The 27,524-nt window shown below is 31.3% G+C and overlaps 1 protein-coding gene across 1 annotated transcript; it reads left to right on the forward strand.

Moving 5' to 3' along the window:
- Nucleotides 1–5,201: 5,201 nt before the first annotated feature.
- On the forward strand, nt 5,202–26,410 carry LOC125067533 (zonadhesin-like). Its single transcript, XM_047676192.1, has 8 exons — nt 5,202–5,259; nt 5,759–5,800; nt 6,654–6,782; nt 7,175–7,330; nt 7,885–8,067; nt 8,795–8,992; nt 9,142–9,336; nt 26,197–26,410. Exons 1-8 carry the CDS (start codon nt 5,202–5,204, stop codon nt 26,379–26,381), a joined length of 1,146 nt encoding a protein of 381 aa, XP_047532148.1. The 3' UTR covers nt 26,382–26,410.
- The last annotated feature ends 1,114 nt before the right edge of the window (nt 26,411–27,524 follow it).

Raw genomic sequence — 27,524 nt, forward strand, 5'->3', positions numbered from 1 at the left:
TTTTTAAATTAAGACAAGGTACACATACAGTTCTTAGGTTACGGGGTAACTTTATAAAATACTTAGAAAATTGACAATATAACAATGAATCGTGAAAATATGAATGCATCGCAGGGCTATTTTTAAAGCCGTAATATCATGTCAAATGACCGCACGGAATTTAGTAAATCACATTAAGTTAAAAATCTTCTTCTGTAAAATTATAAATGTATAAAAAATGTATCTAGAATTTAAATATTTTATAAGAATTGAATGTTAGTGATACTGTAAAACTGCATTGATGAAAGATAAAATCAAAGAGATATAATATACTTTTAAGGTTAATAATAATATCCAAATGTAATGCTTAACACAATTATAATATGTTACATGAATCTAAAGTAAGATTGGACCATTTCATCCCGAAAAGACCTCGTAACGATCTCGTTTACATGAACGTCAAAAATTACATTTCAGCAGGTACAGTTTTATGAGATCATTTCACCTATATTTTTTTTCTAGTCACATTTAAATTTTGTTGATGATTTCAATTTTAAATATTAAGGTATTTGTGATAAAAATAATATTTACTTTCGTAATTAGTTGGTATTACCGATATATTCGTTCGTCTTTTTTCGTAGGTGCCTTTTCTGCGTTAATTATAAAAAAAAGTACAATGCCACCCCTTACCATACCATGGATCGGAGAGGTTTCGGAATCGTGTCGATATAACGCATACTCGGCCTCACCCATTGCCTTGCTCTGCTCGTTGATGGGCAGAGCGGTTATCCTCTCCAAGTTCAACGCTAAAGCGTTCTACTTTATTCATGAACAAATCCCATGCACTATGCATATGATAATTGAACTTTAAATTATATGCTTTCCTAGGTTAGTGGTTAATGGATATAAGAATTAGTAGAGAGGAATATTCTTAGAAATTCTTGTATGAAAGTTTAAATTGATTTAATCGAATAATTGGGAACAATCGATAGTATTATTGAGGATCTTATATAGAAAAGTTACGTCGCGTAATTTTTTCGCATGTCCGTCATTAATTTCAGCCTAGTAACGTAGTGTAATCCTGATGTGGTTCAAGAAATCGATGTGCGAGGCATTTCATCCGTTTTTTTTACTCTTTCTATAAGCTATATGAATTTTATATTGCGCTGGCCTAACAATGGGATAGTACACCAATTTACTAGTAACAAAACTATTGTATAACGCTATAATTGTAGAAGCACTATGGAACTCCCTACCTCTTCTCAATACAAATCCCAATGACTATAATGCAGTTCATTACATATTCTATGAGATATGTAAATTGTCAAAAGTTAAAGTCAAGAATTACTCTCTACGATCTCGAGAAGTATCCACTTTGCCTATTTTCATACTAACGATTTTATATTTATTGTGTTTATGTTTTTTTTACTTATGGAATTAATGCGATGACATTTTTATACATTTGATTGCATTATATTTTGTTTACACCAAGTCTTCCTGCGTTTTAATAATTTTAGATCGTCTGCATATAACTAAAAATGTGAATGTTTAAAATTAGAAAACACGTCGTTAATGAAAATGTTGAAGAAGATGTGGTCCAAATTTGATCCCTGAGGGACCCCAGAGCCAGCAATAAATAACTCCGATTGAAATCTATAAATAACAATATGAGAATCAATTGAACGAATTATTATAATTGTTAGGTTTATTTGATCTTTGAGAGATAATAATATCAATTATTATAGAAATATATAAAAGTGGATGCAATCATCGATCTAACGTATAAGTATTTGACATTCATCAACTTTTAGAAACACTAAACATTTGATTTAGTATCGAGTATTTTGCCAATCATATTTTTAAAAATATTTCGCTGATTTATTTAATTTAAATTCATAAAGTCAACCAAGATTAAGAAAGCAGTTTCCGTCATTCTTAATAAAAGGTTCAGACCACTTAATACAAAGTTTGATGTTTTTATTACAGTCTAAGGGCAACTCGTCCAGAAAGGTTTTACATCTACAATAACTTGATTATTTTATGATGACGTCCTCTTCACCTGTTCTGGCCACGGCAAAAATTCTCAAGGGAACCTCCCTCCCTCCCTAGTCAACTGTTTGAGATATAGTGCATTGCGTGCAAAAACACAAGGGCACTCCTTTTTCCCCGCTTTCATATACCTATGAAACAGGATCTCAAGTATGTGGCCATATAGCCACTAAACTAACGATACAGTTAAATTATTTTTTAATAAATTATACTTTTTACATGCTATACAAAATTGTATATATTATCTTCGTTTTGGAACTGTAAGCTATCATGATGTAAAGTTGTCAATCGGATTAGTTGTTTTTCGTTAAAAAATGGATATTTAAAATTATTCAAATAAAGTTACCCTACCTGAAGTCTGAATACACAAAAAATTCTTTAAAGCAAACACTTTGATCCTGAGCTGAACAATTTCTTTTCCTTTCATGTTTTGTACGTTTGTTTTCCAGATGACTTATTTTGCAATAGCGAATCTGTTTTCCCAGGATTTCCGCTAAGCTTCGCCTCTCCCCTAAAAGCTGGGATTTACTTCCACTTTTCAGTTTTACGTAGGATCTCGAGAATTCTTATACAATGGAGACAATTTGGTGTCAAAAGGATTTATAAGGGAAAACGAGGAATTACGATATTACTATATGTACTGAAAAAAATATTCTTCTTTATTTGGATCACAACATTTACTTATATTTCTTCTTATAGATCATACAATTATAGAAACTATATTTTCCTTTAGGGTGAAATAACTGTTATTGTAAATCGGAACCCGATCTTTTTTGAGTTACGAATAACGAACCGTTCCTGGAGGTTTCGCCTTATATACATGCGACTTGGAAACCTACAAAACGTCCTGTTCAGACTTGAAGCTTGTTTACCATGCTGCTCCAACATGAATTAATAGATGGGTACACATAATTATGGCAGAATTACATTCGACACATGTGTGTGAGATGTTTTTTTTCTCTGGTAGTAACCAAAGGAGGAAAACATCATATCACATACGAGCTACAATTATGCAATAAGAAATGCCCTCGCAGTCTTTGGTGTATATATTTTAGAGATCTGCTTATATTTGATTTTTTTTTTTCGATTGACAACAACAATGTACCTACAAAAATTCCGAAGTTGGTGACATTGCAGTTGTAAGAAATGATTAATATTTTAACGATGCTTATGTTTATTGGTGACCGCTTATCATCACACTTGAAAGTTCGACTACCAATTTTATAAAAAAAAAAAACCTCTCAATTACTTTGATATAAAGATGTATATAGCATTAAAAAAATCTATTATTTAGTGTAGTTCATTTAAAGTTTCAATTCTACTAAAAACTGAAACAAAAAATAAATATGAAAAATTAATATTAATTATGGTAATAGTACTTAGATATTATAAGTAATTAATTTGGAAAAAAACTCTCAAAAAATTGTTTATAGTAGTAGTGTTTTTAAATATGCCTTTTATGAAAGCCAACGAGAAAGGTGCCTGCCTTATGGTGAGTTTGTAAATAGTTTACTATATTTAACAGTGCCAGGAATAGGAATACGTTTGTTTCTCGTCCCTGTTATTATAATGGCTTATACGCCCTTTAAACCGGAACATAAAAATAATCATTACTTTTAGTAGTAGAAAAATTCGTAGTTCTACCACCGAATTTTAATTAATATTCTTTATATTTTATAATCATAATTTAAGAAGTATTTAGAATAATTACTAACTTAAAATTATTTTGTGACGCAGAATATACAACTTGGTCTTATTATTTGAACAGCAGGTGTTATTCAACTATATGTTTGATTAAATATACCGACTACTTGGAACAAAAGTCGTCGACGCAAAGAGTTTAACAATCTATTAATTACAACATTTGAAAAGGATGAATAAAAATGCAAAAATGATAAACGACACGTTGTTATTAGTGATAACATTATAACATTAAATGGCCTCTTTATTATAAGTATAGCAGTTGCGAATGACTTTGGTTATGTAGAAATTGTATTACTGGTACCGGTCAATTTTTTGCGGATATTTCGTTAGGTTTTTAAATCTCCCATGCATAATTTTAGCGTTCGACACATGAATTATTATTATAGTTTTTGTAATAGGTAGAGGGTGGGTTCAAAATCAAAACACACTTTATTCAAGTAGGCTTTTACAAGCAATTTTGAATCGTCATTTAACAAACTACTTGAAGTGAATCTATCACCGGTTCGGAATGCAGATTCAACCGAGAAGAACCGGAAAGAAATTCAGCAGTTACTCTTTTTCAATATTTAAAAATAAAAGTTATTTTATTTAAATACAATTATATACCTCTGTATATAATACATCCTATCTGGAAGTCAACAAGTATTGATGGTAAGTTACCGTTCATAGACATTGATGCTGTTAGATATATTAACCATTCCTTACATTACCGATGCGCAGCTTGGGCGATAAGATGTTCTGTCTCTTGTGCCTACCGTTATACTAGTTCACCTGACCTTTAAACTGGAACACAACAATACTAAGTATATAATATGTATAAGTTAGGCGGTAGAATATCTGATGAGTGGATGGTACCTACCCACATGAACTTGTACGTAGCCGTATCTTGTACCTTAGAGTGAAGTAGGTACTATTCGATTGCTGTACATAAATCTTAATGTCAATCGAAGTAATCATATTTGCGTAGAACTAAGCTTATACTATAAGTATGATAGCAAAACATTTAAAAAAATTTTTGGATTTCGAAAGTAAACATATTCGCGAAAATTTCTCCGGAGAATTTATTTACATGACTGCTCTAAAATCGAGAGTAATGTTTTCATACTTCATGACTCCATAATCATGGCTATAAATTTTTGGGAAGTTAATATTGCATGGCACTCGGGTTTTGCAATATATTACCGTGTAATTTTATTATTTAATTCTTCTTTTTATTTAAATATTATTAATAATGAGTTAATGGTTGATTCATTGGTTATAAATGTCTTTGAACCAAAGTACATACTAAAAATGGGTTTCAAATAAGCTACAGAACGTTACGAAGTACTCTTTTTTTTTTACTACGGAACCATTCCCTACAATACTGAACGATTTTTTTAGTACGTTCATTATGTATTCACTATTATTAGTTGTATATAACAAAAGACTATTAAAAATTTAAATGAGTTAATCGAGACACAACAGTCACGATGTTTGTGTTTTTTGTAATATTCATATCGGCTTCTTTTTTTATTTCGGAAGGTCAATGTAAGTAACATATGTTGTATTTTATAATATATTAATCAAGGAATATACTTAAATATATTTTTATATTAGATTCCTTGTTAAAAAAGTGATTATTTATAATTTTGTTAATTTTAAATGTAGTTTTATTTAAAAAGTTAAACCTTCTTATTTTTGTAATGTTGGGCAAAGGTTACCTCTTTTTCAAGGTGCTTAATCCACCGCACTCTATCACTCGGGTAATCACACACTGGCAGAATATCATCCGACACACATAAGTTTCCTCACGGCGTTTATTTTCTAAATTTGATTACGCGTCTTATCTACTGGACCAATTCGACTGTATAAAAGATACCTTACTTGAATTTTTGCAATATCAAATATTGAGAATTGGATTTCGTGTTCCAATAAATAAATTAAGTATGATCTTTAATACGTACACATTTTTTTTAAAAATATATCTTATAAGTATAGTAATTATTAATATATATTACCAATTTTAAGCTGCTTGTTAATCTTTTAGCTCTATCACCTCCTGCATCGTTTGATTACGACGAACCGATATGTAAGTACGATTTTAATCTTTATTACAAAACTTTTTTTTTGTATGGCATTATTTGGCGGACGAGCATATTATGGGCCACCTGACGGTAAGTAGTCACCACCGTCCATAGACAAAGGCGCCGTTACAAATTTTAACCATTTCTTACATCGCCAATGCGCCACCAACCTTGGGAATTAATATCTTATGCCCCTTGTGCCTGTAGTTACACTGGCTCACTCACCCTTCTAACCGTAACACACTGTTGTTTAGCGGTAGAATATCTGATATGGGTGGTAACCTAACCAGGCAGGCTTGCACAAGAATTAACTGGAATTAACTTACTGCTAAGCGCCGTAAAATTATATAGTGAAGTTTTTAACTTTCTATGTCTAATTTTCTGTATGGAAAATTATTTTGTCATGCATACGCGTTAGCACTTAAGAACCTTTTAAATAATTTTGGTAATTGTCTATCCGAAAAAGTAAATTGATCTTTTCGAAAAAAATATGACATTGAGTTTTATATACGGAACGAATTTCGTGGTAACGCTTTGTGAATGACCGGCTTGGTAAGTACCACCCAGACATCACGTCATATTCTATCACTAAATATCAATATTAAGTTTTTTTTATTTTTGTGGGTCTGATTTAAAGATTGAGTCCGGGTGACGACAATACAAGGAACCTAACGTCTTAGTTAACAAGGTAGTGTATTGACAACCTGGTGATCTGGTGGTGACCACTTACAATCTGGTCCGTTACTGTCTACCTAACTTAAATAATAAACTATCTCAGCTCCATCTTTGATGCTTATTAGAAATGACTTCATGACATTGTATTAGAATTTTATATAGTACGGATTAATTTAATTTCAGATGAAAACGATAATTCAAGATTGACTTCATCGTTTTCATCAGCAAGTTCTTCTTCGCAGTCGTCATCGTCGTCGTCATCATCGTCATTTGCATATACAAGCAGCTCATCTTCGTCACCGGATTCGCCAAGTAATTCAATCTGTATTTTAAACTAGATTAGTATAAGCCAAAGTGCATCCAAAATTTAAATATTTAAGAATGGGAAGATTATAGTATCTGTAAATGTCCTACTACTGGTGAAAGAGCTCTTCTCTTCGTGAGCAGATTTGGAGCTTATTCCAGTACAATGCAGTAACACGTCTTTGTGGATATGAATATGGTAGAATTTCACCCGGCACACGCAGCTTCCCTCACTATATTATCCTTGATCACAAAACGCATTATGAATTAATAAATATAAATTGAAGACCTGATAATACAATTCATGTGTTATACACATTGTAAAATGTGTAATTTCATTGGCTCTTTTCACATAATGAGAATTTAAATAGTAAAAAAATATTTCCTAAATCTATTTACAGGTGAAAGTTTGTGCGATTGCACACCAACTTGTTCCACACCAAACCCTCCGAATTGTCCTCAAACTTTGTCGTCGACACCTGATCCCTGTAAATGCGAATCGGGATACATTTTGTCAGAGAAAGGAGGCCAATGTGTTAAAATCGAGGAGTGTAAAAGTAAGTGTTATTATAATTCTCATAGCTCTTGATAGTTTATGAAATAAAGCGATTTTAAATTTAAAGAGAAGATTATTATATCGCTTGCAAATATAGTCATCAATAATTCTATATTCGGATGAAATCGGTTAAAGCCGCATTTGTTGGGCTCAATTTTTTTAAGTACATGACGTGGTACACTCGTAAGTATTTACTTTATTTCATACTTTTCTGTAAGAACATCTACTGTTAGATCAGTAGATATATACATTTTCTTGTCTGCTTCATTAATATTTGTAGCCATTTTTTTTTCTTAATTATTTTTGAATGATAATAAGCAACCTTTATAATTTCTGTATCAGAATTTTTGTATTTTATGTAGGATCTTGTGTACAAAGTATCCATCTATTTGTTATTTAAATGTGAGATTTGTTTGTCAATTTTCTCAAAAATCTTAACTTTAAAAATAAAATAAACATTTCAACGTGTTATCTTGTTTTAACACTTGACAAATCAAAGGAGAAATTACTAAATGATCTGCTAGGCTTGTTTGTAATTAATTCAATTTTTATCAGAATATTCAAAATGCAACGGCGATCGTAACGCATCCTATACAGCATGCCCAAGGCAATGTGTCTCAACCTGCTCTAACCCAAATGGCACTTGTAAGCCACAATGTGAGAACTATGGATGCCAATGCAATCCCCTTTACGTTCTCTCCGAGGAAGGACAATGTATTTCACCAGACGACTGTCCAGGTAATCCTTGATGATGTTGATTATTAAAAATAAGTATTTTATCAGTACACTTCAATTGAAAAGAACAAAGACAATAAAATAATAGAACATTTTAACAAAATAAATTAATAATAGTTTAAAAAAACTAAAAAACACGGTTTTAGCTTAAAGTACCCTTTCATTTAATACCCATATCATGGGGGTGCATTTCAAATAGCCAACCCGCCATATTGGATTTAAGTCACGTGACATTTTTTTTCGAATTCCTGACAGCAAACCCTTTCATTTTATATCATTATCATGGATTTAAAACAGCCAGTCCGCCGTATTGGATTTATAGTGACGTTTCTTAGCTAGTCGTGTATTGTCATCAGAACTCAGAGCGTGAGCAAAATTTCATCCTAATCGAAGTGGGTCAAATTAAGATTCGAAGATTTTCTTAAATACATAGTTACAAGCGTAGTTACAAGTGAAGCTAATAGAAGCGTGTTAATAAACGACTTCAATTTATATCCAATAAAAAAAAAATTATTCCAAAATAAAAAAATATATATATATCAAATCGGTTCATTAATTATGATGGAGTTCTGAGGTTGCAAACTTAAGAAAAAAATTGCAACCGAATTGACAATAATACAATTTAATTTATTAATGTTTTATAATATATGTCTTTGATGCAGAATAATCTATATACGTAATATTATCATCATACAATTATAAATTAATATTTAAGTGTTTTTGTTTTCAGGTGGTAACCCGTGTGGTCAAAACAAAACGTTTGTGTATTGTAACGCTGGATGTCCAAGAAATTATTGTCCAGAAAATGACAATCGGGGATTTATTGCGTGTTCTCCTCCATACCCATGTCCGTCTGGCTGTTTTTGCAAAGCGAATTACAAAATCCTTAGCCTGACAGATAACAGATGCATCTTAGCTTCTGAATGTCGTAAGTTGAGCTGAAGTCAATACAATATATTTTAATGGATTTAAATTTAAATTTTCTGTATTTCGGTTAGGTAATACTTTCTAATCAATAACTGTGTGTGTCTGTGTGTATACTGTAGGAAATATTTATAATTTATTACCTTCACACAGCACCAGTGAACTGTACACGACCCAACGAAGTATGGAATTCTTGTCCACCGCCATGTTTTTCTGAGAGTTGCCGAGGTCTCAGTCAGCCACCACAAGAATGTATAAGATCTGGTCCAGATTGTCAGCCTCAATGCGTATGTAAAGATGGTTATCGCAGAAATGATGATGACGTTTGTGTACCAGTAACTGATTGCGGTAAGTTGAACTTTTTTTTTAATGTTAATATTTATAAAACTTTAAACAAAATAGCTTAATACATTAACAGCCTGTAAATTTCCCACTGCTGGGCTAAGGCCTCCTCTCGAATTGATGAAAAGGTTTGGAGCATATTCCACCACGGTACAGAATTTCGTTGATATCCCACATGCAGGTTTCTTCACGATGTTTTCCTTCACCGCCGAGCCCGAGATGAATTAAGACAAATTAAGCACATAAAAATTTAGTGTTGCTTGCCGGGGTTTGAACCCGAAATCATCGGTTAAGATGCACGTGTTCTAACCACTGGTCGATCTCGGCAAAATAGTGTTTAGGCTTATGCCTAAAACACGCAACCATTAGTCTAAACAGAAACAAATGAAAGCGATGCTAAAACTAATAAAATAATACCCAAAGGAATTACATACATAATCTAAAATTTATCTATGAATTTGTGAAATTCGTCATGCGATTATCATCTCACTCCAAATTAAGTCTGATACAATTTAAATTTATTTTAATCATGTTTATTTGGGGCATGCTTAAGATAAACATATAATGTCTTCATTCTTTTTGAGCTTATCACGAAAGTATGAGATTTATAATAATTTTATTCGTATGCGTTAAGTGATTATTTTAATATAATCTATATTTTTAAAATCGTTAGTCCTTCTGCTGACACTTATAATTGAGTTTGAGAAGGATGGGTCGGGTAACTTTGTATGAATTTAAACCGTACGACGTCGGAGCGGGGAGAGGGGAATAAAACGTTGAGCTGTGATAATACGAGAACTTTAAGCCAATCAAATTAATGGTCCAGTACCAGTCTGGTAGTATATCATATTTATTGTTTGGATTGATAATATTGATTTGCAATTCAATTGATGTTACGAAGTTATGCTTCTGCAAGTAGCTTATAGTACAGTTCACGCAATGTTAAATATCATACAAGTACAATTTCATATTTTATACAAAATAATATATCATAAACTAAATTTATATTATCACATATGGCACGGTGTTATATATGATAAAGGAAAAAGATTGCGCAGGTTTAAATTTTAACTTAACAAGGTTCCGTGTCCCTAATGGATACTTAGACGTCGCCTGGTTATGACTTGTTAATGAAATTTGCTCCGAGTGCTCTAGTAAGTTTTTTTTTTTGTACATCAAGTGACGCATAAAATTATGAGAGGAAGAGTGCAGGTAAGGTAGATAAGCAAATTTTTCTTTTACGAATAGTATTTTTTTTAAATATATATAAAGGAATAATTATTTTTTGATTTAATTAGTTATTTTTTTTATTCATTATAGCAAGTCAAATGAAAAGTTTGTTGATTTGATGCTGTAATGTATTGCTTAATATCTTTACTCTACTAGAAGTTCATATGTATAAATAACACTCATATATATACGCTTTATATGCGCGGCCCACAATAAACCATTGAATCTAATGTCTAGTATGTGTCAATGTTTGACTCTAGTTCCCTTGTGTGACAACTACAAGGGCTCAGTTACATTTCAAGCAAATACAATACAACAGCCTTGTTTTTTTTAAGGTAGTTTTATTTACATGTTGTCGATACCGGAAAAAGTCCGTCTAGAGCAATTTTTATATCATATTTTCAGAGTAAAAGTTGAAAGCCCTTTCAGTGAGGTAATGAGATATTTTTATTTGGATTAATTCCGAAACGAAATTTATAATATGACATTACACTTATGGCTCGTATTATTAAACCAAATCACTGAACCGAATTTGATGAATTTTGGTATAAGTAGGACAACAAACCCCTAAATAGTGAGAGAAGCTGAGGGCGATGACTAGTCGTCTATAACGAGCGAATACGTAAAATTTTAGGACATTCATGTTATTGAGGATATGTGATAATATATACATTATCACATATTATATTAACATGTGGAAAAAACCTATTATAATTAAACGTAAGTAGGATAATATCACTCAATTTATACTTTTATAAATATATTACATCTATATTTGGTTTTCCCCAGAGTTATAATCACGTGTTTAATGTCAACATCACAGAATTTCATATTAGTTACCTTAAAACCAAACTGTTGTCCATATTTTTATCTATAAGATGAAATCAATGAAAGATAAAATCTTTCATCAAAAGGTTTTCGAATTTACAAATCTGAATAGGAACAAAATATACAACGATCCGTTCAAGAGCTGTCGAAGATAAAAAATACAAATAACATCCAAACAGCGCTGCGGGGCTGAAACTACCATACAGACAAGAAAATAGGATAAGAGGCTTTCCAGAGAAAATCCGATGGAGGTTGAAAGAATACTGAGACAAGTAAAGAGAATTGAGGGAAAGCTGTATCGGTATAAGACACTTTAACGTCCGAACTTAGAAGGATTTACTACGACTTGCGAATGGAAAAACCTAAACAAACTTATTTTTTTTTAAATGAAATTATTGTATCAACATAATTTTTATGAAAACTGTTTATTACTGCGTATGAAATACTCACGTCAATAGTACAAATTAAAATGTTACCGACATTGCAAAGCGCAGCTAATAAGTATATTGGTTCCGTTTTTTTTTTCAGATAATTGTTTAAAAAAACGTCTCCACATTTTTTGAAGTATAAATAGTTTCTTATTTTATTAGTATTAAGCTAATCAGCTCCACTATTATATCATTCGTTTCAAATTTACGCAATCTAAAAATAAATTCATAAAATAAAACAACGGAATCACTATATATCATTTTGACACAAAATTCTTTTGAAATATACTTTTTATCTCGCTATAAAAAAGGTAATTAACGAGTTAACTTAGAACAATATGCAAATTGTAGCGCTGTTTTTAACCAAATAAAAAGGAGAAAAAAAAAAATAGGTTAATCCACCCGATTTACCGTTTGATTAAATTAAAAAAAAAATCCTTTTAAGAATCCTTCTAATAACAATTTAAGCTTAACAAAATATGTTGATACATTTTTATATATTTTGGCGGCTAACATTTATTTAAGTAGTTTCCCGCAGAGTAGTATCGACAGATTCTCAACCACGCGTTTCATAAGATATTTTTTGCTTTGCGTATCCATAAATCGAACAATTAAATCTCAACCATATGTACACCAAACGAAAATTAACCGACTAGCAAAAAGCATTCCTGAGGTAAGGGAAATATAGCTGGCGGTAAAAGTCAGTCAAATATTGTCAACGCTATGTCACGGCAAGTAAATGGGATGAGGGAAGCAATTATATGTAAAATTAGACATTACTGATGTGAGGCTTTGTGCAAAACCATCTGGATAGGTCAATGCACTCAAGAGGTTCTAAGTGAGTGTAATTACATTATTACATATTACATCTTCGATTCAAATCTAAAATGTATTCTATGTATTATATATCTAATAGCACGTCTGATTTCCTATTACGTATAAAACACAGAGTATTTTCTCTCGCCTGTGATTTTTGACTTGGGTGCCTTCAAGAAAAGAGTCTGCTCGTTCTAAAAAAGCCAGCAACACACCTGCACACCCCACGGTGTAACAGATGTCCATGGGCGGTAGTAGCTTTATTCGTACTTTATACTATATCTTATTTTTCACCAGGTGAGACTACTGCACGATTGCCACAAATGCCCCAATATATATTTTTATAGATTAAATAGCAATTATTAGAATAAAACTCACGACTTATCTATCTTTTATCAAGTGATGGAATACACTTTTTGTAGGCTTAAAATTATATAGATGATTGTTAATCCTTTTGAGATATTGCTACATCACGTTCTATTTAATTGAATTGTTGGGTGGACATCGTGTTCAAATGTTTGTTAATCGCTGTCGTGCGTATTGGATCTACAATAAACAGTGGAGACAAACAATATCGTTGTTTGAATGTGAAACATATCGTGTTTTGGTTTTGTGTCTTATTCAGTATTGTAGTCGAATATTGATTAATTTCATCAATCGTCTAGTGGCTTGGACGAATGAAGGTTTCGGATGATTCGAATAGGAACGTCGAAACGGTTGCTCAGGTAGAGTTTTCTTTGTTTGGATGTTTGTTGACAAACAATTCTTGTAACATTATTCTCTGTTTGTATAACATGAGAGGAATGTTTAAATATATTTTTATATACAAATTATAATTTATGATAAATAAAAAAATGAATTAATGATCCTCGTTGATAGGCTACTGAAAAAAAAAAAGATATATATTTTGTTTTGATTATTGATCATACACTAAATAAAAAACTCAGGGCAAAGTTAATTTAGTTCCGTTTCAAGATTTATTAAGATTTCTATTACCCTGTTGAATATTCAATAACTGATTTGGTTTAGTGGCTAGCTTATTGTGTTTGAAGTCAGTTATCTCCTCGTGATTGAACTTCGCCTTGGTTGAGGTAGATTTTGTAATGCTTATTTGGAGATCCACTGATGTTTTAGTTTTATACGAATCACAACTTAAATTTTACTGAATAGCAAAGTGGACCGTACATCCTTTGGAGAAAGAGATAGCTTAACCTCCTTCATTAAAACATTTAATCAAATATATTTTCAACTTAATTTTATAAGTTTCAATTTTATATTTTTAAAAGAAAGTGCCAATTATGTTACTCAGGTGTTTTTTTAAGAAAAAAAATCAATAGATATAAATAAGTTTGTTTGTGTTATTTTGAAAAATAAAATAAATTTCATAAATAGAGCAGTTATTTTAGTTTACATAAAATATGTGACAAATTATATTTCTATTCTAAATTAAAAGTCTCAATGTATTGTTCATTACGATTCGATTTATATTTATATTTAACTATTTTAATTAAGTTTCTACTAACAAGTATTTATTCGCTCGAATTTGAACTATTCTAGAGGACCATCAAACAGTCATATCCGTACGTAGCCACGAGCTATTTCAAGTAGGAAGCCAGCGAGTTTCAAGAAACTAAACAAAGAACGGTCAACAAAGAGCCGAGATACTTCGAAACTGAATAAAAGTGGGAGCAAACATGAAGTAGCCAAATTCAATTACGCGAAGAATCGAGTTCCCCTGACAACTATTTGGGTTTTCTGATCGTGAATCAATACAGGCAAAAAGTTTCAAGATCTCATTAATCGGATAAGAACGATTGCTGAGTTAAAGTAATCAGGCAATTCTTGTTTTGAAATTCTTTGTGTTCCACAGACATATTAATTACATAGACACGTCAATAATTCAAAAACGGAATTACTATTTTATTTTAAGCGCAAATAGAATTGCAGTGCCATATCATAAGAGATACTTAGTCCAAGTAAGTTACGTGAGAACGGCTACAGAGAGAATCTTTGAAGATGTCATTATTTTGGATAAGAACGAACCAAATACATACTTAGAATAAAATAATAACTTTAAGTGTATAACTTTTTGATATGTTTTAAACGTAGGTTAAAAAATTATGAATAAAAATCCGTTAATTAAGTATAAATTATACGGGGACTCGTTTATAGTGAAAAATAATTAAATTATCCAAAATAACAAAAATAAAAAAGTACCGGATTACGAATATAATATCTTGCCAAACAAGAGTTAAAAACGCGTCAATTGCACCAGATCCTTAGTGAGAATATCGAATGGTGCGCTCAGTGTCGTGATCGATGCACGTGCTGTTGACAAAGAATACCTCCAGCATACAAACTTCTCGACGTATGTTTTGTTAACAAATGAACGACGTTACTGTCATTTGTTTAAGAAAATAAACACATTAGTCCATAAATGAAATATTATATCTTTTACGTATTATTATGGAGTATTGTGCTATTCTATTATTCTACGGGTAACCGAAATGTTACGCTATTTTGGTGCTCTATATCTACACTCATATTTCAAACTAGGTTTTGTCCGCGAAATCGTCCGCGTAGCAGTTGAAAATATTTGTAGTCTAAGTACATTAATGAGATGTTTTAAGTCATCTTTAGTTCAGAAAATATTCATAAAATTTGTTTAAAATCTTATATTTGATATTGTGGTTTAAATGTACATCATAAGCACAAATCAACTACCAACCCCGTATACGTTATTGACTTCGGTTACGTGCAGGTTTCCTTACGACGCACTCTTTCCAATAACGTTGATTAAAAAACAAAGCAATGAGAGTAAGAATGAGAAAATACTAGACTTAACATCATTTTTAGTGATCCTTCATCTCAGGAAATACTTTTCTATGTAAAAATTTGTCATAACTTTTTAATATTCGTCTATTATTTTTATTTATCTATACATTTAATAAAATTGAAGTGTCTGTTTGTAATATTAAAATAACCGTTTTTTACTAAATGCACGGTACATATACCAAAATATATTTTTTTACAATTTTTGTGTGTATGTTGTCTGTCTTTCTGTTTTTTCGGCTAATCTCTGAAACGGCTGGACAGACACACGGGACTTTCACTGGCAGATAACTAATGTAATAAGGAGTAACTAAGGCTACTTTTATTTCAGAATCATGTAAAAAAAATCAGTTTAATTCAAACGCGCTCGAAGTCGCGGGCACAGGTAGTTTTTTTTAATATAACTGTAGAAGACAATATAATGGTCAAATATACAGAAGTCAAATAAACTTTAAAAACGTTTGCATAATAGAAATCTATTGCCATATTCCTAACGTTCAAACATAAATCCCGAAGTGAATCCCCTATTGTATAACATAATTTACATAAGACCTTTTTAACACTAAATTTATACGTCGAGTATATTTAGGTTCAGATAAAATGTATTTGAATTGGTAATTGTTTATTAAAAAAAATTGATACTTGGATTTTAACCCAAGGTCATTTTCATTTTCTTTAACTAATAATAATTTTAGCCCAAGCATTACTATTTAAGATTTAGCTGAAAATGTTAACATTAATATAGGAAAGAAATTATAATTATTTAAAATAAATATTTCGATAATTATTGAAAAGCCATTTTTGTTTGCTTTGATAAAATTATAAAAATTGTTTGTGATGTAACAATTTTAAAAGATTTCGCATCTTTCACGAAAACCGTTGCGAAGTTAAAGCGGATATCAAAACAGTTATTAATGCTTAAATTTGAATAACTTCTACAAATTTTTATTAGATTTAAAGTCGAGAATATCTGGAACTGAGGCATAAAATAAACCTTAAGCAGTTACTTAATATACCACTTAGAAATACATTTTTCGTCGATCAAAATTATTTAAGTTAAACTTATGTATTCATATTATATTTTAGAGCCGAGATGGCCCAGTGGTTAGAACGCGTGCATCTTAACCGATGATTTCGGGTTCAAACCCAGGCAGGCACCACTGAAATTTCATGTGCTAAATTTGTGTTTATAATACATCTCGTGCTCGGCGGTGAAGGAAAACATCGTGAGGAAACCTGCATGTGTCTAATTTCAACGAAATTCTGCCACATGTGTATTCCGCCAACCCGCATTGGAGCAGCGTGGTGGAATATGCTCCAAACCTTCTCCTCAAAGGGAGAGGAGGCCTTTATCCCAGCAGTAGGACGTTTACGGGCTGCTAATGAAAAAAAATAAAAATAATTATATTTTATGGTTTTTAAATGTTACCGATATTGATGAAGTTGTCTCTATGATTGATTTCATGACGGACGACTGTGCCCGCTACTTCGTGAGCGTTTGAATTTATCAAAAAAGTTATTGTTGTAGTCTAAGTTACTCCTTATTACATCTGCTGACAGTGAAAGTCCCGTCAAAATCGGTCCAGCCATTCCCGTGACTAGCCTTAACAAACAGACAGATACACAAAAATTTTAAAAAATGTTATATCGGTATACGTACCGTGTATACATACTTTGCATTTAGTAAAAACCTGTTATTTTAATATTTCAAACAGACACTCTAATTTTTTTTTATGTATAGATTGATATTATGAAAACGATATTTGCCTTTTATATTGCGTTAAAAATATTAATTTTCAATTATTCAATTAATTAGTGGAAAGTTATTAGTACTAGTAGAAAGATAATAATTTTGTAATAAAAATTCATTAACTGCTTGAAAGTGATAAGATTTGGACTTATTTTAATGTTAATGAAGCAATTATTGGTACAATTGTGGCAGAGATTTGAATTATTTACGAGTGGGTCGGCAGCGAAACTTCGCCTTTATTCAATATATTTTTTAGAAATTTTGAAACCTATGGCAGGTTTTGTTTTGAATTAATTTCGTTGTAAACTGCAAGTCACTCATTTAAATTTGGCACCAAAATTATGAACCCTTTGTCAAAGATTTTTTTAATGGCAAATAGTATACATTAGTTTAGTTAGAATTGGAATTTATCGATAACAATTTACTTTAATTTTGTTTTGAATAAACATCCAAAGTTTTACACAACTTAAACACTGTTATTTGAAAAAAAAAAATTGTTTAATAATCGTCATTAGCCAGCCAGTAACTTATTCCGCTCTCTAAAGTTAATTCTTTGTTAAATCATAACAATTTAGTAAATTGTAATCAAGAATCCTCTTTATTTTTCTGCACATCCTACGGCTGGAACTCTTCAAAATGAATCCCTAACCGACTTTTTGTGTGTAGCCATCGTCCTATAATCACTGGGACAAAAATCGGCTTACGTTATTAATATAAAAGATTCTTATTCAATTTAACTCCTTTCATAATTTATCCATATTATTTCACTTAGGACTTTAAAATAATAACCAAAAACCGTTAAAGCTATTATGATGATGATTTGCTCCTGATTGATTGCGGTCACGGTGACCAATCCCAAGGCATACATACCAATTCCACTGAAAATATTATAAAGCGTACGCAAATACAGATGCACTCTTATAATTTGATGAGATGGCAAATCTTATACAATTGGGAAGAAGATGTAAACAGGTGTAACTTTCAAGCTCCGGGCTGGTACCAATCCGAAATTGGCATGATCCAGGTTTTAGCTTAGAAAGCCTGGGATCTGCTTAGAATAGTCACGGGGAGAGAAAGATTAAACATTTTTGTCACACGTCAGGTCACCGCTAACGCTTGGAATCTTGACACCCCGATGACTGGCCTGTCTAAGCTAGCCTTCTATGGACTGGGGGGTGTTTTATGTTGCCGAGAACTTTTATGATATATTGACAATACACGTAAGCGTACCGTCAGCTGATTGGTATGTAATATAATTTTAACAACTCGACCAAATTTAATAAAGTTGCAACAACATAAACTATTATACTAGCCTGATTGATTTATTTTTATAAGTAGAATTATTAGAAAACAATATGAGCTTTTTACAATTAAGAAAAGCTTAATGCTGCAAAAATGTAACCAAGCTCTTTCAATAAGAAACTTTATTATGAGGAAAGGAAAGTTTTAATAATCCCCCGCGACAGGCGACGAGTCCATCCGAATTGGAATAAAATCATTCTCACTGGTCGATTTTTTTATTTTTTTACGATTACCAGATATTTCTGGATTGATATAATATAAAAACTGTATAATTATGACTTATTCTATTGAAATAAAGTTTAATTCGCGATTTTTAAACTTCTATTTATTGTTTGTTATATATATAAACAACGAAATAATTATGTAAGAACGCGTGCATATTGACACAAAGAAGCTGATAGATAAGGGAGTTTTTTTTTAGTAAACATTGCTTTAGATTACTTAATCGGTATGGATAACTGCCAAATATGAATTTTATTGTTTGAAAAGAAACGAAGAATTAAAACTCGAACTCAATCCACAATCACAATAGAGAACTAAAAATTTAAATATCACACATAAAACATTGCCCTCAAATTTTACCTTGAAAGTCGACTTACTTAGAAACCTAAGTAAATTTAAGTTAACTAACTAGCACAAAATATATAAATACGAATATGTATATAGCAGACAGGTGTGAACTAAAGAGTGACCCTCTTGACTTGATGACATTCGATCACTGATATTATGTTGACATTAATTATATTTTTATAGCAACAATATCATACTACTATAAGCAAAACTCGTTGAAAAAATGTCGGTAAATTTCTTTCGCGGTTTTATCGGATTAGATGATAATTAATCAGGTCAGGGTAATAATTCCTGACGAGTCTTAAATATCCGCTGACGAGACCGATTTACTTGGCATATTATTATTGAATTATATATTTTTTATAAGCTTGTGACATAATTAAACCTTAACTATTGATAACCATAATTGAAATTGTCTAAAAATGTTCAAGATTAGATTTGTAATGTACATTTTTAATATTGTATATGTTATTGTAAAATTAATTTAGAATATATTATGAAACATTTTTTGCATCAGCTTTTGAATATTATAAAATATCTTAAACAAATCGACCAGTGTGAACTGTTTCAAGAATGCAGAGTTACAAAATGCTAAATGACGGACTTCATCCAGAACCCTCGATTGTTGGTGACAATCATAACTAGCGGAAGTTGGCCTCTTTTTATTACCATCATTGAAAAAAAAGTAGTTCATTATCGTCGACGACTGCCTTTAAAATTTCTCATTGTTGAATTATTTGCTGACTTACCGCTTCTTTTCCGATTTAAAATAGGTTAAGAGTCGAGTATTGTGTCTGCTTCTTTATAATGAGTTTTGTGTACTCACTATAAGGCTGTGTACTCACTATGTACGGTTACAGTAGTGAGGGTCTAGTATGTACTTGATGACCACATGACTGTAACTACCGGAGCGAAAGAGGCTATAAATGAGCATTTCAAATTACCGCCCGATAGGACTATAGGACGTGTATTTGCGCACGCTTGGACACTGTTATGTGTTATTTCATTAAATATATAATATTGTCTGTGATAATGTTACTTAAATTTCAATGAAACTAATATAAGGATTATAAATTTAAGCGTTGATAATTGAAAGAGCTATAACTTTCATAGAATTCCTGAGCGGGAGCTATTTTATTATCTTCTGATAACATTAACAACGGCGATTAAGACACCACAAAATAAGTTTCCTTAGTTCAGCTATATCTTTTAAAAGGGTTGAGATATACTAACTTCAACATAAGACGTTCCAATAATAAGCTTAGCTTATTACTTTATTTATTTTGAGATTGACTCGGACTTCCTTGCTTTGACCAGTAACACTGAATTATTTTTCCAATTACTTAACGAGTTAGTTGCTATTTTTGATTCTTATTTATAAATAGAAACATCTGAAGTGTTTGTTTGTTTGAGGTTTATTCAGACAAATAAGTCTTGTTTTATCAATTAGTGTTTAATAACAAGTAATTTAATTGAAAACATTTTAAAATGAAAATCTCCAATGAAATCTTTGTAATCTTCGGTTCATTTTTCAACCTGTCAATCGGAATAGCGCTTCATTGGATAGCATGAAGAGCGAAATGGCCCAGTGGTTAGAACGCGTGCATATTACCCGATGATTACGGGTTCAAATCCAGGCAAGCACCACTGAATGTTCGTGTGCTTAATTTTTGTTTATAATTCATCTCGTGCTTGGCTGTGGAAAACATCGTGAGTAAACCTGTATGTGTCTAATTTCAACGAAGTTTTGCCACAAGTGTATTCAGTAACACGCATTGGAGCAGCGTGGTGGATTAAGCTCCTAACCTTCTCCTCAATGGTAGAGGAGGCCTTAGCCCAGCAGTGGTAAATTTACATGCCATTATTGTCACCATTTCATAGGATCGTGATTAAATTCTAGCTTTTTTTATTTTAATCAACAATTATTGTAGACGTTTTGGTTTAGAATCTAGATACAAAGCCTTGGGTTCAAACACGGTATGGAAATTGTAATTACGTAGACCCCCGAGCCTCGCAAAGTCTGCATTTGCACCTGAATTATTATCGGTCGTATGGGAATTGCTACATCATCGGATTGTGAAGTGAGAGAATCGTGATTGCATTCGTGTTTGCGCGCACACTAGGGAACTACAAGATATCCTGCGTGATAGTCTCTCTGGGGATTGGTCGGTGTGACTGAAACCGGACATTATCTCATCATCATAATTATTTGTAATATATATTTAGCGTACAGATAAAAAAGACAACAATTTAAATTACTATAAACAATTCACTAACAAAACAAGATTAGTTCTAACTTTGAATTTATCTTAACATGAATAAATCACCGAATCATACACATTGAAGTAAACTACTTACTCAGTTGAGCTTTCAAATCCAAATAAAACACAAGGAACATTTTAACAAATTATAAGTCGCGCCAATATCGATCATACAGTCCGCTTCCAAAAAAAAAAAGTAATGACGGGGTTTTTTTTTTATTATTTTATTTGTTTTAGCCAGTTGTATGGAAAAAGGAATATCCTATATATATATATATATATAATATAAATTGGGAAAGGGTTTGATAAAGTGGATCTAATAGGAATAAATCATTCAAAAAAAAAAAAAAAATTATTGAGGCACCTGATAAAATTAAAATGACATGGAAAATTATTAATTGTGAAACTGGAAGAGTCAAAAATAACATCTCCGACTTTAGCTTATCTATTGACAACAATTTATTTTCCTCAGATCGGGATGTTGCAACTGTTTTTGAAAATTTTTTTGCTGACATTCCATTTTCGACAACTAACTCATTAAATTCCTCTCCTACCGTTGCTGAATCATTATTAAAAAACCATGTGGAAGAATGTAATATTAGCTTTAAATTTAATACAGTAAGTGTAAGTGATGTAATAAGTTCCTTCAGATCACTAGATATTAAGAAAACGGCCGATCTGTGGGGGATCTCTGTCAAGGTAGTCAATTCAATAATTGATGTAATCGCACCCTACCTTGTCACTATATTTAATAAATGTGTCCTTAGTGGCGTGTTTCCTGACCTCATGAAACATAGTAGAGTATTACCAATATTTAAATCAGGTAGTACATCAGACCCCAACAACTATAGGCCCATCTCTGTACTACCAACTCTTAGCAAGATCTTTGAAAAGTTATTACTAAATCAAATGCTAGTACATTTTAACAATAACAAGTTGCTACACAAGAAACAATTTGGATTTACAAGGGGTCGCTCGACAACTGACGCTGGTGTTGAGCTCGTTAAAAATATTTACAGGGCCTGGGAGGAGTCACAGGATGCCTTAGGGATATTTTGTGATTTATCTAAGGCCTTTGATTGTGTGCAACACGAAACTTTGGTCAGGAAGCTACGTCATTATGGAATTAGGGACACTGCATTCAGTCTTCTGATTTCGTATCTGAGCAATCGCATTCAGAGGGTTGATGTAAATGGAAAGAGATCTCCCGGGTCTCCAGTTACTGTGGGGGTCCCTCAAGGATCAATTCTTGGACCATTTCTCTTCCTTGTTTATATAAATGACCTGCCACATCTCCTAGGTGATAAACTCGAGATAGTATTGTTTGCTGATGATACTTCTTTAATTTTTAAAATAAAAAGACGTCTTTCAATATATGACGATGTGAACAATACTCTCTCTGAAATAGTAAATTGGTTTAGTGTTAATAATTTAATGTTAAATAGTAAAAAGACTAAATGTATTAAATTCACTACTCCCAATGTAAGATGTGTCAAAACGAGTGTACGTTTAAACGGGGAAGCATTAGATGTTTTAGAATCAACAGAGTTCCTTGGTATGACAATAGACTCTAAGCTCCAATGGGGCCCCCATATAAATAAATTGGCGAATAGACTTAGCTCTGCAGCCTATGCGGTAAAAAAAATTAGACTTTTGACTGATGTGGATACGGCACGCCTTGTGTACTTCAGTTATTTCCATAGTATAATGTCGTATGGCATCCTACTCTGGGGTAATGCAGCTGACATTAATACTATTTTTGTACTGCAGAAGAGGGCTATTCGTGCAATTTATAACCTGGTCCCAAAAGATTCGTTAAGAGGTAAATTTAAAGAAATTAAAATAATGACTGTCGCTTCTCAATTTGTTTTTGATAATGTTATGTATGTACGCAAAAACATAAATGATTTTCCCAGAAATTGTGACGTACATTCTATTAACACTAGGAACAAGAATAAACTTGTTACTCCAAGTACCCGATTACACAGGGTTAGTAACTCTTTTTTGGGGCAATGTATACGTTTTTACAACAGGATCCCAGAAAACGTTCAAAATTATTCAATTATAAAATTCAAAAGAGTCGTTAAAGAGCGTTTGTGTGCTAAAGGATATTACAACACTAATGACTTTTTAGTTGACTGCACACCTTGGGAATGAAATGATCGCCTCCAGGCTGTTTCAAACAACTAATATATACTTATCATTGTACCTACATGGAAAATGGTTAAAAAAAATGAAAAAAAAATATATCCCGCTGAGTTTCTTTCGCCGGTTCTTCTCAGGTCCGAGGTGCTAAATTCCGAACCGGTGGTAGATTTTTGACAATCAATAAGCAAGTGCAAACACTTCTATATTGAATAAAGATTTTTGACTTTGACTTTGACTTTTGACAAACCGCTACCACAATTGTGCCAGTAATTGCTTCATTAACATTAAAATAAGTCGGGATCTCATCGTTTGTAAGCGGTTTTTGAATTTCGATTGTTTCTTACCATAGTTATTATTGAAAATGAATATTTTGATTTAATTATACCATTATTCTAATGATTATATTATTATTGGAGAAGCTATTGTTCCAATTTTAAAACACAATTTAACATTGGTTTGGGTATGATAACGAGTATACACTACATAAAGACATCTTATCCACAATAAAGACAGGTCAGTTTTTCGAATTTGATTAAAAAGAAAAACGCAAATTTAATTTCACATTTATAAACGACCAAATTATTATTTTATTCTTTTAAAATTAAACATGCGTTAAAAAACATTACGTTAGAATATTTTAAGAAAATTTTCTATCTCTTTATTACTTTACAATATTTGTAGGTTATAAGACAATAAAAGACCATATTATGGACCATAAATATTCATTTAAGCATTATAATAGCTATAGTAATGGTAATATCGTCTTAATTAATATTTACATTTACACCAATTACCTTAATACTAACTATGTATCTTGATAATTGCAAAAGAAAACATAAATTATCAATAATTTAACGAGCAATAACAATTATACTTTATCAGAAAATTATACCATACCTTAAATGTTAACACGTTGCTGGTCCAGGAAAAAGTGTTCTATAAGGAACTTATATAAACTTCATTACAAATCACACGATTCACAATAATGAACAGAAGAGTCAAATTAGCGTCTTATTTAATATCAATGTTATCAATACAATAATAAATAATTTAAATCTTAAGTATTATTATTACATAATTGATTTAGACAAACAATAAATAAAATAAGCGTTTATTTGTAATAATTTAATTATTTAATAATTTCTTACTTAATCTGTCACGTTGATATTTTATTAAATCATTTAAATCTCATAAACAAATTACCAAAACCTTATGGTTCGAGTCGGTATTTGACACTAGCAATATATTTTTTACCATACGTGGATTTGGTTCCGTCTCGTGTAATAATAACATCGTTAATGGCAGGAGGTTTAGCGGTACATGCTAAACTAAAAAGCGACGTAAATATTCGTCTTTTCGTAATAATAACAGAACATCATTAATATTTAATATAATTATTTTATAATAACATGTATATATCAGAGGCAAAATTTCCGAATAGTGTCAATATAATATGTTCAGTAATTTCAATTCAAGTTAAAAGACAATACATTCGTGAAGGTTTGATTTGTCAAAGCGTTTGTTTCCAAACAATACAGAATGCACGACAACGAAATATAATTTTGATAATGGAACCTTTATAACAAATGAATTATTATTTGATTTACGAGGCGAAGCGACATTAGACTGATTGATACTAAGAAAATTAAATAAGATTCACATAAGATAAATATTAAGAATTAAGGCAATATTTTTCAAGACTTGTGAAATTTAATTCAGATAGAGTGCATGTTAAGTTTAATGAAATTGGAAAAATTATGATTAAAATTATATGGTCTTGCATATAAATTATGTAAGCATTTTAATTAAAATAAACGCGGTAAGTTTTCATAACACATCGAATGAGTAAAATAATTAAAACGTGAAGTGAAAAAGTATTTTTTTTATGGCATAGGTTTTGATGAGCATATGAGCTACCTAATAGTAAGTGGTCACCACCGCCTATAGACAATGGTACTCTAAGAAATATTTACCATTCCTTACATCGCCAATGCACCACAACCCTTGGAAACTAAAATGTTATGTGTCCTATGTATGTAGTTACACTGGCTCACTCACCTTTCAAACCGGAACACAACAATACTACTCAGTATTGTTGTGTTACTGTTTGGCTGTTTATTTGGCGGTATAATATCTTTCTTATATGATTTACTTTCATTGATCAAATTAGGTCTATAAACAAAAAAAAAAATGATTAAGTTTGAAATTAGATTAACCGAACATTTGAATTAAAGACTGTTTAGATAGTTCAAGTTGCTCTCAATTTTTTAATTGACTGAGTAAAGCTAAAGTATTATTCGATTAGCCACTTCGTACATTATTACTCTTTGAGTAATGTCAGTTTTTTTAAATTAACGATATAATAAAGTTTTTACCGCAAATGGTACGTCGTTAATGATTGATAACATTATGCTACATTTCAATATATTGTGAACTTATTCAATTCGTCGCTTCGATCGATATTTTTTTAGTCTTAAACTTCTTAATTATTGTTTATTTTTAGCTTGTTTAGGGACGTTGCATACTTTTGGCAAAATTAGAATGTTTCAATAAATCGGAAACAATTTTTTTTACTATTGTAGTATATACGTATGTCTCATTCGGAAATCACACATAAAACTAAAGTGTACAGTGATTTATGTATATATTTTTAATTATCTACGACCACAGAATGAACAGTAACTTCCTTTTATCTTTCCAGGCTGTCCAGTAAATGAAGAGTTTTACACATGTTCTCTCGCAAAATGTGGCAAGACTTGTGAAGATTTGATAAATCCACCGCCGTGTCCAAGTATTTCTAGTGACTGCTTCTTACCATCATGCGAGTGTAAAGATGGTTACTTGAGAAACAAAAATGGCATCTGTGTACCTTATTCAGAATGTTGAATTTCAAATAAAAAATATATCAACATTTACGTTAATTTTTTTGATTTAACTGTTAATAAATACATACTACGTTACCTATATAGAAATACTATATAACTTGTCATATTATTACGAATATAAATGCGAAAAATACAAACAATAAAGTTACGTTAATTGACTAGACAAGGATTTATTTAAATATATATTGGTATTGTCTTAATATTCAACCGTATCATTAGGGCTGTGGTTTATTCAAGAAGTAGTCCGGTTGAGGTCTACGTCACAACGACATATGACGTGACACTTATATCTACATAATGAGTTTTATCTAAATCGTTTTAGCCGTCTACGTACCTGCGGCTTAACTCGAAATGTATAAAACTTTATCCAAAGTACAAAAACCGTCATACCCCATTTTCCCTTCTCCTTTTTAGTTCAACCAATTAAAAAAGGAGCTCGAGCTCCTTCCTCTAGACTCAAACAATCGCCACACCGAATCTTATCTAAATAGGTTCAGTGGCTTAAGTGTGAAGAGGACAAACAGAGTTTCGCATTTATAATCTCAGTATGGATAGATTGATGATCAAACAAATCATGTAGATGATGAAGATCGTTTTATGATTGTAAGCATATAATTTTGAAGGTATATGTAATTATTATTGACTGTGCTATATAATTTCGACGGGGATTTTCCTTTATTTCAATTCCATGCAAATGTTTACGAGAAATTTAATCATTATAAATATACCAATGTAAGGTTTTAATAGATATACTTGTTAAAATTGTTATGTATTTTGTTAGTATGTAAAACATTGTGTTTTTATACGGTCAATTAATATTTCGATTATTGGATGTTAATTTGACTAAATTTGCGATAGCCAAGGACTTGATCATAGTTGACAAGGGCTGGATAGCGGGAGGCATTCTGGTCTGAGCACTCAACGAGGACACAACCATAAATTGTTATAATATATACTTGTTAGAGAAAATAATTACTTACCTAAGACTCCCTTTACCTATAACTCTACATATTATTTACTAGGTAATCAGGTACAGGGGAGTACTTATTTTGCATGGATATACATTGTTTTATTTAATAATATTTTTTAAGGTGTAACATATTTTTTCTCGCTCTGCTGCAATCTCTGGGAGCAATTTGAGTGA

The sequence above is a fragment of the Vanessa atalanta genome, chromosome 11 (genome assembly GCF_905147765.1).
Source record: "Vanessa atalanta chromosome 11, ilVanAtal1.2, whole genome shotgun sequence".
NCBI lineage: Eukaryota > Metazoa > Arthropoda > Insecta > Lepidoptera > Nymphalidae > Vanessa > Vanessa atalanta.

What these genes read in the sequence shown, in the direction of transcription:
- LOC125067533 (XM_047676192.1), top strand. Translation starts at nt 5,202, where the DNA reads ATGTTTGTGTTTTTTGTAATATTCATATCGGCTTCTTTTTTTATTTCG. An exon ending in TGATTACGACGAACCGATAT is followed by an intron (nt 5,801 to 6,653) that starts GTAAGTACGATT and finishes ATTTAATTTCAG; the next exon opens with ATGAAAACGATAATTCAAGA. An exon ending in CATCTTAGCTTCTGAATGTC is followed by an intron (nt 8,993 to 9,141) that starts GTAAGTTGAGCT and finishes ACCTTCACACAG; the next exon opens with CACCAGTGAACTGTACACGA.